This window comes from Cololabis saira, chromosome 13, assembly GCF_033807715.1.
Source record: "Cololabis saira isolate AMF1-May2022 chromosome 13, fColSai1.1, whole genome shotgun sequence".
In the NCBI taxonomy this organism is placed as follows: domain Eukaryota; kingdom Metazoa; phylum Chordata; class Actinopteri; order Beloniformes; family Belonidae; genus Cololabis; species Cololabis saira.
The window spans coordinates 20,238,336-20,251,998 of NC_084599.1; the positions used below are offsets into that span (position 1 = coordinate 20,238,336).

At 40.1% G+C, this 13,663-nt stretch overlaps 1 protein-coding gene across 8 annotated transcripts in view; it reads right to left on the minus strand.

Moving 5' to 3' along the window:
• ap3d1 (adaptor related protein complex 3 subunit delta 1) overlaps window positions 1-13,557 on the minus strand; it is a 30,428-nt gene extending 16,871 nt beyond the window's left edge. For 5 of the 8 annotated variants that reach the window (XM_061738186.1, XM_061738182.1, XM_061738188.1 and 2 more), the window contains exons 1-17: window positions 13,289-13,557; window positions 9,929-10,024; window positions 7,422-7,502; window positions 7,046-7,126; window positions 6,799-6,906; window positions 6,506-6,635; window positions 5,596-5,735; window positions 5,169-5,242; window positions 4,982-5,031; window positions 4,570-4,619; window positions 4,113-4,185; window positions 2,286-2,431; window positions 1,773-1,921; window positions 1,449-1,679; window positions 944-1,175; window positions 685-830; window positions 367-508 (exon numbers count right to left, since the gene is read on the minus strand). In XM_061738186.1, the coding sequence (XP_061594170.1) occupies window positions 367-508; window positions 685-830; window positions 944-1,175; window positions 1,449-1,679; window positions 1,773-1,921; window positions 2,286-2,431; window positions 4,113-4,185; window positions 4,570-4,619; window positions 4,982-5,031; window positions 5,169-5,242; window positions 5,596-5,735; window positions 6,506-6,635; window positions 6,799-6,906; window positions 7,046-7,126; window positions 7,422-7,502; window positions 9,929-10,024; window positions 13,289-13,384 (2,025 nt within the window). In that variant the 5' untranslated portion in view covers window positions 13,385-13,557. The remainder of the gene's footprint in view (window positions 1-366; window positions 509-684; window positions 831-943; window positions 1,176-1,448; window positions 1,680-1,772; window positions 1,922-2,285; window positions 2,432-4,112; window positions 4,186-4,569; window positions 4,620-4,981; window positions 5,032-5,168; window positions 5,243-5,595; window positions 5,736-6,505; window positions 6,636-6,798; window positions 6,907-7,045; window positions 7,127-7,421; window positions 7,503-9,928; window positions 10,025-13,288) is intronic. The other 3 variants (XM_061738190.1, XM_061738187.1, XM_061738185.1) reach the window with 1 other exon arrangement.
• Between the last annotated feature and the right edge of the window lie 106 nt (window positions 13,558-13,663).

The following is a 13,663-nucleotide window of genomic DNA, read 5'->3' on the forward strand; positions in this document are numbered from 1 at the left end:
GAAAACCTGTAATCGAAAACAACTAATTTGAAACACCTCCCAAATATCACAAAAGCCTTTTTACACTTTCACAAATGGTATTTCAGGTGTATCGATAATCCAGTTTATCAGAAAAGTGTAATGCAAAGGCTTTTTGTGCCTTTCCCTGTCTGACATCACTGGATGCGACGTGTCAGTCAGCAAAATCTAGTTACCAGCTAGCGGCAACCACAGTAATTTGTCAAAGATGTTTTTGTTCAAAGCTGAGATTTCCTTTTTCATTGTTTTGAAGAAAGTTCTCGCAGGATGAGATACAGAGCGTTACGGAGAGAGAAGAGTTACATTCATACAGAGAACTCCAAAACAGCACAATTTAATCTTGCATACCCTTGCCAGCTCTTTCTCATCCACCTCTGTGTGACGGGGACGTGAATGTTTGGTCTCCTCCTTTGTAAAAATGGCCTTAGGTTGCTCATCCTCAGACTCGCTTTCAGATGGAGGCTCATTGATCCAAGCATCGAGGTCCAGGCTGCCCAAACAAACATGGCAACAATTCACCGGTCAAAACTAATAGTTTACAGTATTACAGTTTCAGTTGCACTTGAAGCTCATAAATAAATAAGCACTGCAATTCAAACAGAAACAGTAAAAAATATGCACCATTGTTTGAAATGCATAGATTGTTCATGCACAGAGCCAACTCACCCTTCAGGGACAGGTACTTTCTTCTGTGCCTTGGGGGCTACAGGATTGAGTTCTCCAGCAAACAGAGCACTGACTTCTTCTGCTACTTCTACATCCTTTTGCTGCAGTTTCTGGATGTACTTAACTAGCTGCAGTATACAAGATGCCTGGGGACAGACAGTGAGGCAATTCAAATGATGGTTACTTCTCACAGCATTGTGATCTGGAAAATGTTAAACGCAAACAACTATAGTTTGGCTTGGCTCTTCATCCGTCTTACCCTCTCCTGCACCTCGAGGTTGGCACTCTGGACAAAAAGTGGTAGCCTGTCTATCATTAGCTGGCTGGTTTCCTGTGCAGCCGTGCTGTCTGTGTTCCCCTCCTGGCTCTTTAACACGGTGGCAAACAGCTTTGCTGCGTTCTGGACATACACAGCCTGGATATGGCCTGGCAAGGTGGCCACTTTGGGCCTTAACATGGCCTCCAAAGTCTGCATTGGGTTCTCCAAGTGTCTAAGAATAGGAGGGAGAATTTACGTTATTAATAGTTTGCCATCTTCTCCTCTATTGGAAGAAGAACATCTGTAAAACTGTGCAACACTTCGGTTAAGCCTAAGGAGAAGTAATGCTCAAACAGTCATCTTTCTCAAGTTGCAAAAAATGTCAAATATTATGTCTCTTTTATCAGAGAATGTGAACGATTAAATGAGACATTTGCTGACAACTAATCAAAATGGAATCAAAGAACGGAGTAGGTAGCACATCCCATTTCAGGAATCAACTCACTCAGAGAACTCGCCACAGATCCAGGCTGATGCATACAAGACTTCACAAATGCCGTTTCGCTGCATGTTCCCAGTCAGTAGGTGGGCGTTGTCTAACAGAGAAGCCATCTGGGCAACAGCAAAGACCCGGATTGCTTTGACCCTGATAGCCACATCAAGCATCTGAGAGGCAATGAGGTGGCCGTGCCGCGTGCCCTCTAATCTTGTCAGCTCCACCAGGATGCTGATGTACCTGTCAAGCAAATATGGAGAAGTGTTTTACAATTCAAATAAATGGAACTTTAAGAAACAAAAAAAGACAATGCCACTGAGCAGTCAAACTGACCATTCAAAGTTGGTGATGTATTGGTAGTTGCTCTGGCTGCAGATGTCAATGATCTTGGTAAGCAGCTCATCTCTGTAGGTGGTTCCCTCGGCTTTGTCTACGTGTAGCATCAGCTTTTTTACAATCTCCATCAAGTTCTTTTTAGATACCTGGAGAGAAAACAAACCAAATCCAAAGTGATGGAGAATGGGAATAATTTGTGCATGGTTACATGTCATTTTTCTGATTGTGTAGACATCTATGGTTTAAAATCATGACAAAACACTCAGTTATCACACGACTGCTCCACTACCTCAGAAAATTGTTCGACATTGAACAAAAAGTGGGTTTGTATAAAAAAAAAAAAAAAAGAAGCAGCATGTGAACGTTTATAAGCACCTACAGTAAAAGTGGCTTTTCTTTAAAGTTTTTATTTAAGCTAACTTGACACACCAAATGTGAATTAGATGTACAGAGAATGTATTTAAATGCATAAGTGCAAGAATGTCTGGGTCAGATGATTTTGCTGCATACCATGCCGTAGAGCAGGTCCAGAGCTCTGAGACGAATAGATTCATCTTTGTCGTCCAGACACTGCAGGATGAGGTCCTTGTGAGACTGCACTGACTTGGGGTGGGTCTTCAGGATCTTCGACATGGCCAGCAGGCCTAAGTACTTCACTGGGTAAAGAAAAGAAATGCATTACATATGGAGCCTTTAGAGCTCCCCATCGCATCGGGATCTATCTAGTTCCTGTTTCACCTTAAATCAGTGACTGTATTAACACTGTCCTGACCTTCATATATCTGACTACCCTGTCTTAATTCTATGCTTTTAGACAAACTGCTTTTCAATAGATCAAAAGGAAGAAGAAAAAATAAAAAAAGGTTTACATTATAGTACACTTTGCAACTGAATCTTAGATCCATTTATTATAAAAATACTAATGCATTGAAAATGGAAATAATTGAGTAATAGTAGAATAATTCAAATACTGCTTCAATGGAATCATCTATAACTGAAAAATAAATAAATAAATAAAAACAACATAAAAACACAGAAAAGGAAAGACACAAAACACACACCACAATGGAATGACACACACACACGGGACACCGTTTTTGCTTTGTTTGTTCCTTACTAGTATCTCTGGCACTTCATACTCGAGGGGATTTTTAAAAATTCAGAAATATGCTGAAGCATGGCATGTCCACGATCTAATTTGGCAGAGACTAATGGCTCTCAGGTTCCTAAATCAATAAATCTGTGTGCTAGTGACCTTGATGTTAGGAAACACTGATCACTGCAGGGAATGCATTACAAAAATAGCCTGCAATGTGGATTCAGTGCTAAAGCACGAGGTTATGAAAGTTATCCCCATCCCATACCATATTGAAGACAATACAATGGTTTGCACATGTAAATCTACTCTTTCCTCAATTAATCCTTAACATTTCCAAGCAATGATGACATTATTCAGGATTTTTACAAGTGCTCCAACAGCCCTGACTTCATCATTTACATTAGTCACAGAAGTCTTGGACTGCGACTGCTTCTACATTCTACCCAAATGAAAACTGGTTTGGCTCTTGTTTTCACAGATATTCTGATCCACGAAACAAACTGCTCAGAAGTGAACCGATGCATTCCAACTGCAGCACCAGGTCGACACTTCATGTAACAGGTTGTTCACTTTTACAGTTTGGTACATGTCCCTTCTTTTTTACATCGAAGTGACATATGGTTCTGGCTGGGAACCAAAGGTTTAAGCTTTGAACCAAACTTTTGCTTTGACCAAATTTCATGAACTAATTTTGCAAACAAAAACCAAACCACAAGTCTAAAAAAAAAAAACACTTAAAAAGCCCCTTACAAAAGCCAACAAGAGGTGCAGTAAAAGACCAAACAAAACCTTAAACCTTGTGGAAAATCTGCTCTACAAATACCACAAACCTAATGTCTACTCCACACACAATCATCTATGAGAGGAGTCCAGATAACTCGAATGGCTGAACACAGGAATATAAGCATCAACTGGCTGTGTGCAAGGGAGTGCATGGATTTGATAACAACCCACTGACAGGTTTAGCCCCTTCAAATTGAAACAATGATCCATGATGAAAAAAAATAAACCCTGCAACTTGTGCAAGTTGTTCATTTCCTCTGCGCTACTTGGGCCTTCTGTGGAAAAGCGGCGGATGATACCTCAGTACAACGGCATGCCAAGCAGGCCTCCTAAATGAGAGTAAAAAAGGTAACAACGTTCGAGTTATCCAGAGTCAGGGGGTCTAAGTTAATGTCATCTAAAAGGGTGGACTGTTCCATAGTCAGAAACACGCAGACAATGAGAAAATGACACACTGCAGGCATTGACAGAGGGCTCACAGTTCTGGTCCGAGTCTTCTATCAGGATTCGCAGTTTCTGCACACAGAGCTGTGTGAGAGAAAGAGAGGGAGAGAGAGAGAAAGAGGGAGAGAAAGCAGAAAGACAGAGCCATTAACATCATTGTAAACCTTTCCAGTTTCAGTCTTCTCAGATGAGAATATTTCAAAGAGATAAAGAAGGCAAACAAAAGTGATGGAAAATAAAGTCAAACTTGAATGATGCAAACCAGCCTTTGTTTGTGAAATATTAAGGTGTGCAATGAAAGCAAAACTGAGCCCTCCTGACCTGACAGTTGTTGTGTTTTTAACAAGATATGTCGGATGAGACAGACTTGTGAAAGCATGCATTATGATTCAACTGGAGTGGAAAGGGTTATAATCATCATCAATCTACATTGTTATGCAGACATGGGACAGGAACTTGGAGCCCTACCTGGATACTAGCACTGTGGTTAGGCATCCCAGTGGACAAAGAAATCAACACTGCAAAATACAAAAGGGACAGGAAAATATGAATATAAAAAGGAAATATTTGGGAAAAGAAACTAAATTCTGACTTAAAATTTCTGCCAAATCTACAAAAAAAAAAAAAACGTATAAATTCAACTTGTGTTTATAAATTCATGAATTGAGAATTTAGCAGGAGATCAAAGGATCAATTATAAAATTATGAATTTATTGCTGTACATGGATACAAAAAGATAAAATGCACATGTAAATGCTTACGTTCCTTAAAATTAAATCTATACAAAAAAACTTTACACCATTAAAACCTCCAACTTTTACGTGACATTCCAACTGTCGAGTGATCGCCTACACTAAGCGTACACCAACTCAGTACTGACCTGCAATTACAGTGTTAACACATTCATACAGCAGAGACATGGCAGAGGTACTGTGAGAGACGGAGACAGGGTACAAGAAGGGAGGGGAAAAAAAGAAAATCATACATTATAATTTACATCATGACATGAGAATCTATTACCATCTATTGAAATACAACAATAAAATAAATAATAATAATAGCCTCACCTGTGGATTAGGTTTGTCAGAGGTTCAATAAGCTTCTTTCCCAGCCGCGGCTCAAGTGGTGTGAGCGCACCAAACTATTAAAAAAATAAAACAAATAAATTACGTAATGGGCCTTTGATAAAATGCTGTGTAAATGACCTAAAAAAAAAAAAAAGGTCAACTTGACTTGGTGAGACATAACAGTATTAGCGTCTCTTTCATGGTAGATTTCATACTTCAAGATTAAGGTCAAATTTATTTTTAAAGCACATTTTTTTAAAATGCAACAAATTTAATGTACATTTCCTGAATATAAAATCTACAAATAATTCTTAAATCAAGTTGTCTTTGTTGTATTGTAACAAAAACAAACTGTTAAAAATTATCTATCCATCCCCAGACAATTTATCTGTTTGTAAATAGAGTTCCCTCAACCCTGCAGACGTACCAGCTTGATGATCTTGATGAGAACCCAGTTGTTAGTGGAAGAGGTCATGAGTTTGAAGAAGAGTGGTGCCAGAGACAGATAGTTCTTGGGATTTCTCCTGGCGAGCTCACAGATAACATTTACTGCTGCTGACTGAACACCTAAGAACAGAAAAAATACATTCATATTAATAATATTTTATGTGTACAAGTTTCCCCCAGGCCTATAAAAGCTTACATCAAATTCCATGCAAGATTTTAGATCCTTAAAGAATCTTGAATGACCACGAATAAACTAACTTATATAAAATAAATAATTAATGAGCTGACTGATGCAGTCCTACTTAAAGTATTCTTCACAAGCGAGTCTTTTCAGTATCCCTTCAATGTCATTGATTTGAATTGCAATGTATGTGTTCTTATATAAAAAAAAATTAAAATTAAAATTTAAGGACAAAAGACTGGTACTATGGATCATTATACACCTCCTCGTAAGAGGAAATACAGAGAATTAACACATTTACGAACAGATAATCTTGATTTAAATCCTTTACATTTAGTTGAATTTTAAGTATAGCCCTTTTTAGTATAGGTGACCGAAGGAGTCATACCTCCAATGTACAAAGCTTAAACCATAAAGAACAATTAACAATTCCCTCCCTTGTAGGAAGTGCCACACACCAGTGGAAGTATTACATCTCTCATACCTCACATTCTTCCTTACTGAATAATGAATGGGGTTCAAATAACATGTAAACACACACCTGTCCTGCAAAAGTGCCAGTTGTTTTTATGATTTACATTTAACTAAAAATGTAAATATAATCCAAGCCAAACTCTCAACCAACATTCCTAGTTAAACTAGAAAATAATATTATTGTCCAACAAAGTCAAATGAAGGGCAAAGGTATCCTGTGACATTTTTGTGATACCTGGGTCTGGATCCTCAAGTTTCTCCTTGAGCCTGGGGAAAGCAGGGCGTAGGGACTCTGGGTACTTCAAAAACACCTTATACATGATCAACACAGCTTTCTTCCTTATATATGGTTTAGTGTGTGACATCTAAGGAGAAAAAAGAGAAAAGAAAGTGGCATTTAAATTGTTTGAAAAAAAAAAAAAAGATGCATATTTACACTTCATGTTGGTAAATATGAATTGCCAGTCCAGAGCCTCCAGAAAATAAGCTCTTTGGGTAAAACCACCTGACATATTCGGCGTGACTCACCAGTGTCATGATGTCATTGGCAAGGTCCCGAGCCAAGTCAGGAGTCACAAAACATGAGAGGCCAGTGAGGGCAACACCTGTGTCATACTGGTTGGGACTACTGAGATCCTGGGTTAATAATAAAAAACATAATTACATCTCTTTTTTAAATAATACACACACATCAGTAAGACAGAAAGGGCTGGTTGAGAGAAAAGTAACAGTCACGGCATATCTAGAGGTTGCACAATGTCAGTGCATTACTAACTTTTCGGATTTGATTGGTTGTCAGCATGATGACATCTGTACTCTCATGAAAGCACTGCGAGGCTGCCAAATAGCCAATCCTCTGCAAATGGAAACAAAAAAACAAACAAATTAGTAATATACATCTAATAACAACACAAAAATGCATCAGTCTGCAGCAGGAGCTGGTTACCCCAAGTTCACAATCTGCTGTGAGTTTCCCCAGTAAAATATTTGGATGAATTTTTATATTAAGACTAAACTGAGTCAAACAAATCATCCTGTCCTCAACTTCTTCAAAGATTCCTGGTATCTTTACAGCCACTTTCAGCCCTGTCCAAACTCTGATGTGTTCCTAGACCCGCTTGTCAACACCAATAGTGATATCCCAGGCTTACCTTGTATGTGAACTTTGACGAGCTCATAACTTCAACAATGTTGAAGGCGGCCCAACTGACATCATAGCCGAGCATCTGAAGCTGTAACAGGAAAGAGACAAGCTGTGAAGACGACGAAAAAAATAACACACACACAGAAAGCAGCTTGGTCTGTCCCCTTAATGCACAGAGAAACAAAATGATTCAAAGTGAGCAAACATTCCAGTTGAAGCAAGACACCTAAACATGTATGTTGATCAAAAATCAAAGGGCTCATTTCAGTCATATTGAACACTATTTTGTTCACTGATTGATAGAAGTTGGATATCTGTGCAAACTTTTATACACATATTTTATGTACGGGACCTGTGTCGTGGCTGGCGTTTATACTCGTCCATTGTTGCATTTGTAATCACACCACAGAACACTAATGGCCCTTTTCCACTAGTACCTACTCTGTGCGCTTCTACTCGCCACGCCCCTGTCTTGCGCTTTTCCACTACGGGCCCACTACGGGTAAAGGCTGGCCAAGTAGATACTTTTTCTGTATCTATTCTGCCGAGGTTCTGAGCGTGCTGAGTCGGCCCTGGATCTGTCGTCATCACACTACACGCCACCGATTGGTCGGGGAGCGGGGCCGTCAGACGTTTGAGTCAGGAAGCGGGAGTCAGCACGAGAGCGACCCGCGGCTTCCTCATTTTATCCGACAGGCAATGGCAGCGCAAAAGTCTGTTTGGTGATCCAACTCTGAGGTGCAGATGTTCATAAACCTGGTGGCTGAGGAGAGAATTAAAAAAAGGGATCTAGACGGACGATAAGGAACGACCAGATCTACCAGGCTCGGTCACTTCCCAGCCGCTCGCGGCTCTCAGCTGAAGGCTGATTTATGGTTCCGCGTTACACCAACGCAGAGCCTACGGCGTAGGGTACGCGGCGACGTGCACCTTACGCCGTAGGCTACTCCGGCGATTTAACGCGGAACCATAATTCAGGCTTTAGTTCTCATCAGCGCCGCCGAAAAAAAAAAAAAAAAAAAACCTCACCGCTTTAAGCTTCTTTCACTCTCATTTTTTAACTTGATATCGAACAAACCACAGACCCAGCAGCACATATATCGTCTCCTTCAGGTTCTACATCTTTAGTGTTGTTGTTTTCTCTGTTTAGATCACACAATCTAAATACGTCACAGTAGCTTCGCTCGAACCCGCCCACTTCTCACCTGGGTGTCGAAAAACAAATGAGGACAAAGCGGGTGGAAGCAGTACGAGGCGTGACGAGCTGTCCCGAGTCGGGGCGCGCTGAGTAGGTACTAGTCGAAAAGGGCCATAAGTGACGATGCAGGTTCATTTCTGCAGCGCTGTCGCTTCCTTTTGTTTAATTTCTTTATGTAGATCAGATATAGAAACTCTCTTATGAGAGTTGAATTCGGGGGATGTTGAGCAACAAACAAAGATTACATCTGTTATGGTCCACAATAACCTGAAGCATTGTAACCATGCTGAGGAAGTGCACGTCATGCTACAGCAGAGGTTACAAGGTAGGATTCTCTGCTATGGTGGACATGCATCCTCAGTTTGACACAGAGCAGGTCTGCACAGTGCCCGTCCTCAAGGGCCACCGTCCTGCACATTTTAGATGCTGCACATTTTAGATGCTTCCCTGCTTCAACACACCTGACTCAAATGAATGGATCACCATCAGCTTGTCATCAAGGTGTCAACAAGTCTGTTAATGACACATTCTTTTTTATAACAGGTGGGCTGAAGAAGAGAATCATCTAAAAACGTGTCAGAACAGCTGCCCTTGAAAACCAAAGTTGGCGAACCCTGCTTCTACTTCTATGACATTTTTACCAAGTAGTGTCACAGAAATTAAATTAATTCAGCCGGAAATTGTGTCAAAAAAAGCTCACAATGCATCTCCAATCATCAATTGCATCAATACCCCTGTGAGCCATTGATCCAAAGTCTGACTCTGCAAATAACTTGTGCAGGTGATGTGTACTTTGTGCTTCAGGGGGAAAAAAGGCAAGGGAAGTGTTCTGCCATGCAACTTCTCCACATTTACTTTGTTGTGGTTAGCAAATACAAACAAAAATGTCAGAATGGATTAGGATCTTTGTCTCGACTTCCATCAAAGAGCTTCTATCCAAATAACCTGCAACGGTGTTTATGTAATTCATGTGGGTTTTTGTTTTTTTATTGAATATACATTATATGAACCACCTGGTATTGTGTGCAAGTCTGAAGTCCACAGATATGGGAATTGAAAATTCAGTATATTGATGCATCTCAATTCTTTATCTTACACGATACATTTTTGATTTATTAGCATATTGGAGACCTGCACTTTCATTGAAAAAAGGAAAAAAAAGTTTTGATTTCAAAGCAACTCCATGAGTTTGTATGGACTGTATGTGTCTGTTGGCTTAAACCAACAGATGTATACAGTGTCTCTTTGACGTGTGCGTCAGTGTATATGAATGGAGCTGATGTGAGAAACAGAGCTAATAAAGTGTGAGAACTTACGTAGGTGAGCTTGCACACAGCATTAGCTTTGACAGCGATGTTATCTTGCTTGAGCTCCTGTTTGATCTCATCGATGCATGTGGAGATGTACTTGGCCTGCGGGCAGACAAAGAAAAGGACAAAACAACAGACACCAGATCAAATTAGTCAGAGTAATATCCTGAGCAGTAGGCTGATGATGCGCACCAAACAAACAGAAAAATCCTCCCTCTTGTCTCCATCACTTGTCTCTACTAATGCTACCAGCACGGGCAAAAGAAAATCACAAATTCAAACTCCAGTCACCATTTTTGTTCAAAACTTTACTCTTGTATTTAGTGAAATGCAAAATACTACATCAAATTGTTATATATATATAAAAAATGTTAGGAGGTGGCTTCCAAACTTTATCAACCAACACAGCTGATTAACATATCCAGAAACGTCATATCTAAATGAATGAAAGAAGCAGGGGTCCCTTGTGACCACTACCTTAATACAATACATTTCCTAATATAGTTTTAGAACACTGACTCCATTTTTTCAGCAGAGTTAGACCTTTGTGACAAGAAATCAGCCAACCATTGTTGAGGGGAGCAACCTTGCAAAAAAAACAAACATATAGCCATGTAGAGTTTGAGAGTGTGCTGGTCATGTGTGTTCAGTCATGAGACAGCACTGACAGGAGGAGGAGGAGGAGGAGGAGGAGGAGCGGGTGAGCTCTGCTGCTGCTCCAAAGAAGCTGTGGCCTGCAGAAGTGGTGAGCATGCAGGAAGAGTTTCTGACCTACTATTAGACACACACACAGCATTTTTCCAGCACACTTTGGAGCATATTGAAATAGCTGGAATAGTGGATACAAGGCCAACAGGGAGAGCCTCTCTGCAAGTTCTGAACTGGTGTTATAGTCTAGGTGCTGTGCTTACAAAATTTTTATTTGATGCCAACTAGTGCTGCATCCTTTCTTTTAAGAGAAATCCTTAAAATGGCTTCGAGGGTCTTAATACCTTCTTGAATTTTACTCAAGACATGCTCACACCCACGTTCAATACACCTTCTGTTCCAAAGGCGTGGGAGAGATTGCAATGAATGAACTGTGCAAAGACTCAGCCCACATGTGAAAGACAAACAGAAAGCATGAGAAAATGCAGGGTGGTCAGGACAAAAGTCAACCCGTACTCAGGAGTGCCCAAGTAGAGTATTAATATTTTAACAAACTGTCCTCTGTTGACTGGGCAACCAACACCTCATCTAGACAGTGCAGGTTGGGTTACCACTGACGCACAGCACAGAAACATATACTGAACCAAGAGATCAAGGCTTTGTGAATCAAAACTGACTTTGGTAGTTTTTTTATATCAACACAGCACAGCACAGCACAGACACCTTCATATGCAAGCTTAATGCTGATGAAATATGCGTATGGGTTTAGATCCTGCTTCAACGCCGTGTTCAGATGACAAGTGGGACAAATGTATTATTTATTTCTGAAAGTTCTCCCTTGGATTAGACACACAGACTCTATATTTCACACCTGGCCATCAGCCTGGGGCAGGTGTCTGCACAACAGCACAACCCACCAACTTTACTTAATACCCACCCATCATGGCCTTACAACATATATATCATCATCACAAAGCTCAAAACAGAATAAGCTGATTTAAGGAATTTTATAAAAATTGTCAGACCAAATAGCACACACTAACATGTCCTACCGCTCAGCGCTGATGTTATGATGAGCAGCACCAGAACTACGATATGGTTGATATTATAAAACCCTCAATAGGATGTTTAACATGAGAAGCTGGTTATTACAGTGAATGTATTTTTGACATGACATAGATGTGTCATGTTTGCATATTTCTTTCTTCTTCTTTTTTAAATACATTTTTCTCCATGCCAATAGATACACACATTATCCACAAGTATGAATTAAGGTTGATTAATATATAGGAAATGTATCATTACAATAACAATATTGCAACAAATGGTAAAAGATGATTTTCCAAGAGCTATGAAGAGATATATTTCTAATATCAATGATGTATTTGGCCAATCTGATGGAACCGTGCTGCCTGATATGCCAATTTAGATGCTTTAAATGAATTGGATTGCTGCTGTAGCAAAGCAGAAAAGAAAGTACATCATACACTGAAGTATTGTATACATTGTATTTTTCCCTTTTTTCCCCAAAGCCATTATCGCCCTGAACAATATGTGAATGTCTTCATTAATGTTTTTTACCGTGCAATACTTTTTCCCGGCCTATCTGTGCAATATTCCACCACATGTGTAGTTATGTTATTATCTGTAGATAGGATCGCAGGTCTTGATTTCACTATTCAAAATGCACCTTAACATTTTTATATTATTTATATTTCTTATCTGTTTGCACTGTCTTGCACTGGAGAGGTGATGCTGCTTTTAATCTCACTGTACCCATGTATAAAGACAATAAAAGTCTATTCTATTTCTATACAGCAAGTATATACAGCAATAAGACTGTTTAACTCCTCCTGAACTCAGTCACTCACACACACACTCACCTCTGCCACAACTGGACTATATTTTAATTTGCACTTTATATGCTATTTTTTAACCTTTTATTTCATGCTTATTTTAATATTAATGTGCTTTTATTGTCTGAGTGGAAGTGTGGTTGTTTCTTTTGTTTTGATGAGCTGCTGGACAGTTGAATTTCCCTTCAGGGATGAATGTGGTATATTTTATTTATTTTATTATTTATTAAAGTACTTGAATTTACTTTAAGATTATTTTAATTTAAGCTATTTTTTATTAATTTTAATTAATTTTATTGATTTAATTTGCCTGAAGATGATTATTTTGTACTTTTGTCTGTTTGAATGGTTGTGTTAAAAAAATATATCAGACGTTACTCAACAGTTACTCTGTACTTTTTACTTCTACTTGAGTCATATGATTCTGAAGTAACAGTACTTTTACTTGAGTACAATTTTTGGCTGCTCTACCTAGCTCTGATAATACTGCAAATTGTCATGTTTTTCTAATATTGTGCAGCCTTAAAAGGATGACTACATTTCCTAGAATGCAAAGCTTATTACTAACCTAAGTGTTATTGCGTCCACCACACTGGTTTCTCAGAGCAGACATGTTCAAGCACACAGATGTGTGGTATTTTAACATAATCATACAATAAGTCTGTCTCTTCATGGTCATTTTCTGTTTTCTGGAAGTGCTGCTTCCTCTTAACTGTAAGCAGACGGACGTTGATCGGCGGCATTAGCGGGTGAAGACAGCGGTCCCGTCAGCCGCTACTAGCGGCTGACGGGACCGCTGTCTTCCCCCGTTAACGTCACACTCCCAGTCTCACCGTGCAGCCCGTGTGTGTGAATGTTGTACCTCGTCCTCCTTGTGATTCCTGATGCCACGTACTAAATCCTGGAGATTTTTATCGAACATCCGATCGATGCTCCCTTTGACGATCTTCAGAGCCATGTCTACTGTGTTGTCGTCCGCCCGGAGACGGAGCGGGGTGTGCAGGGGGCTACGCCGCGGTGCTGCGGCCGAAGCCCGGCCAGGTGGGAGCTGCTGAGGCCGAACGGAGGTCCCGAGCAGCGCGGAGGAGACGGTGCCAGCTGGATGAGTGGAGGGAGGAAATGGCTGACAAAATGGCGTCCGCGGTCAGCTGACTGGAGGGCTGAAGGAGGCCGTCACGTGGAAATCTGAGCAGTTAAAGGTCCAGTAAGCCCCGGTTTACGGGCAGCAGCTATTCAA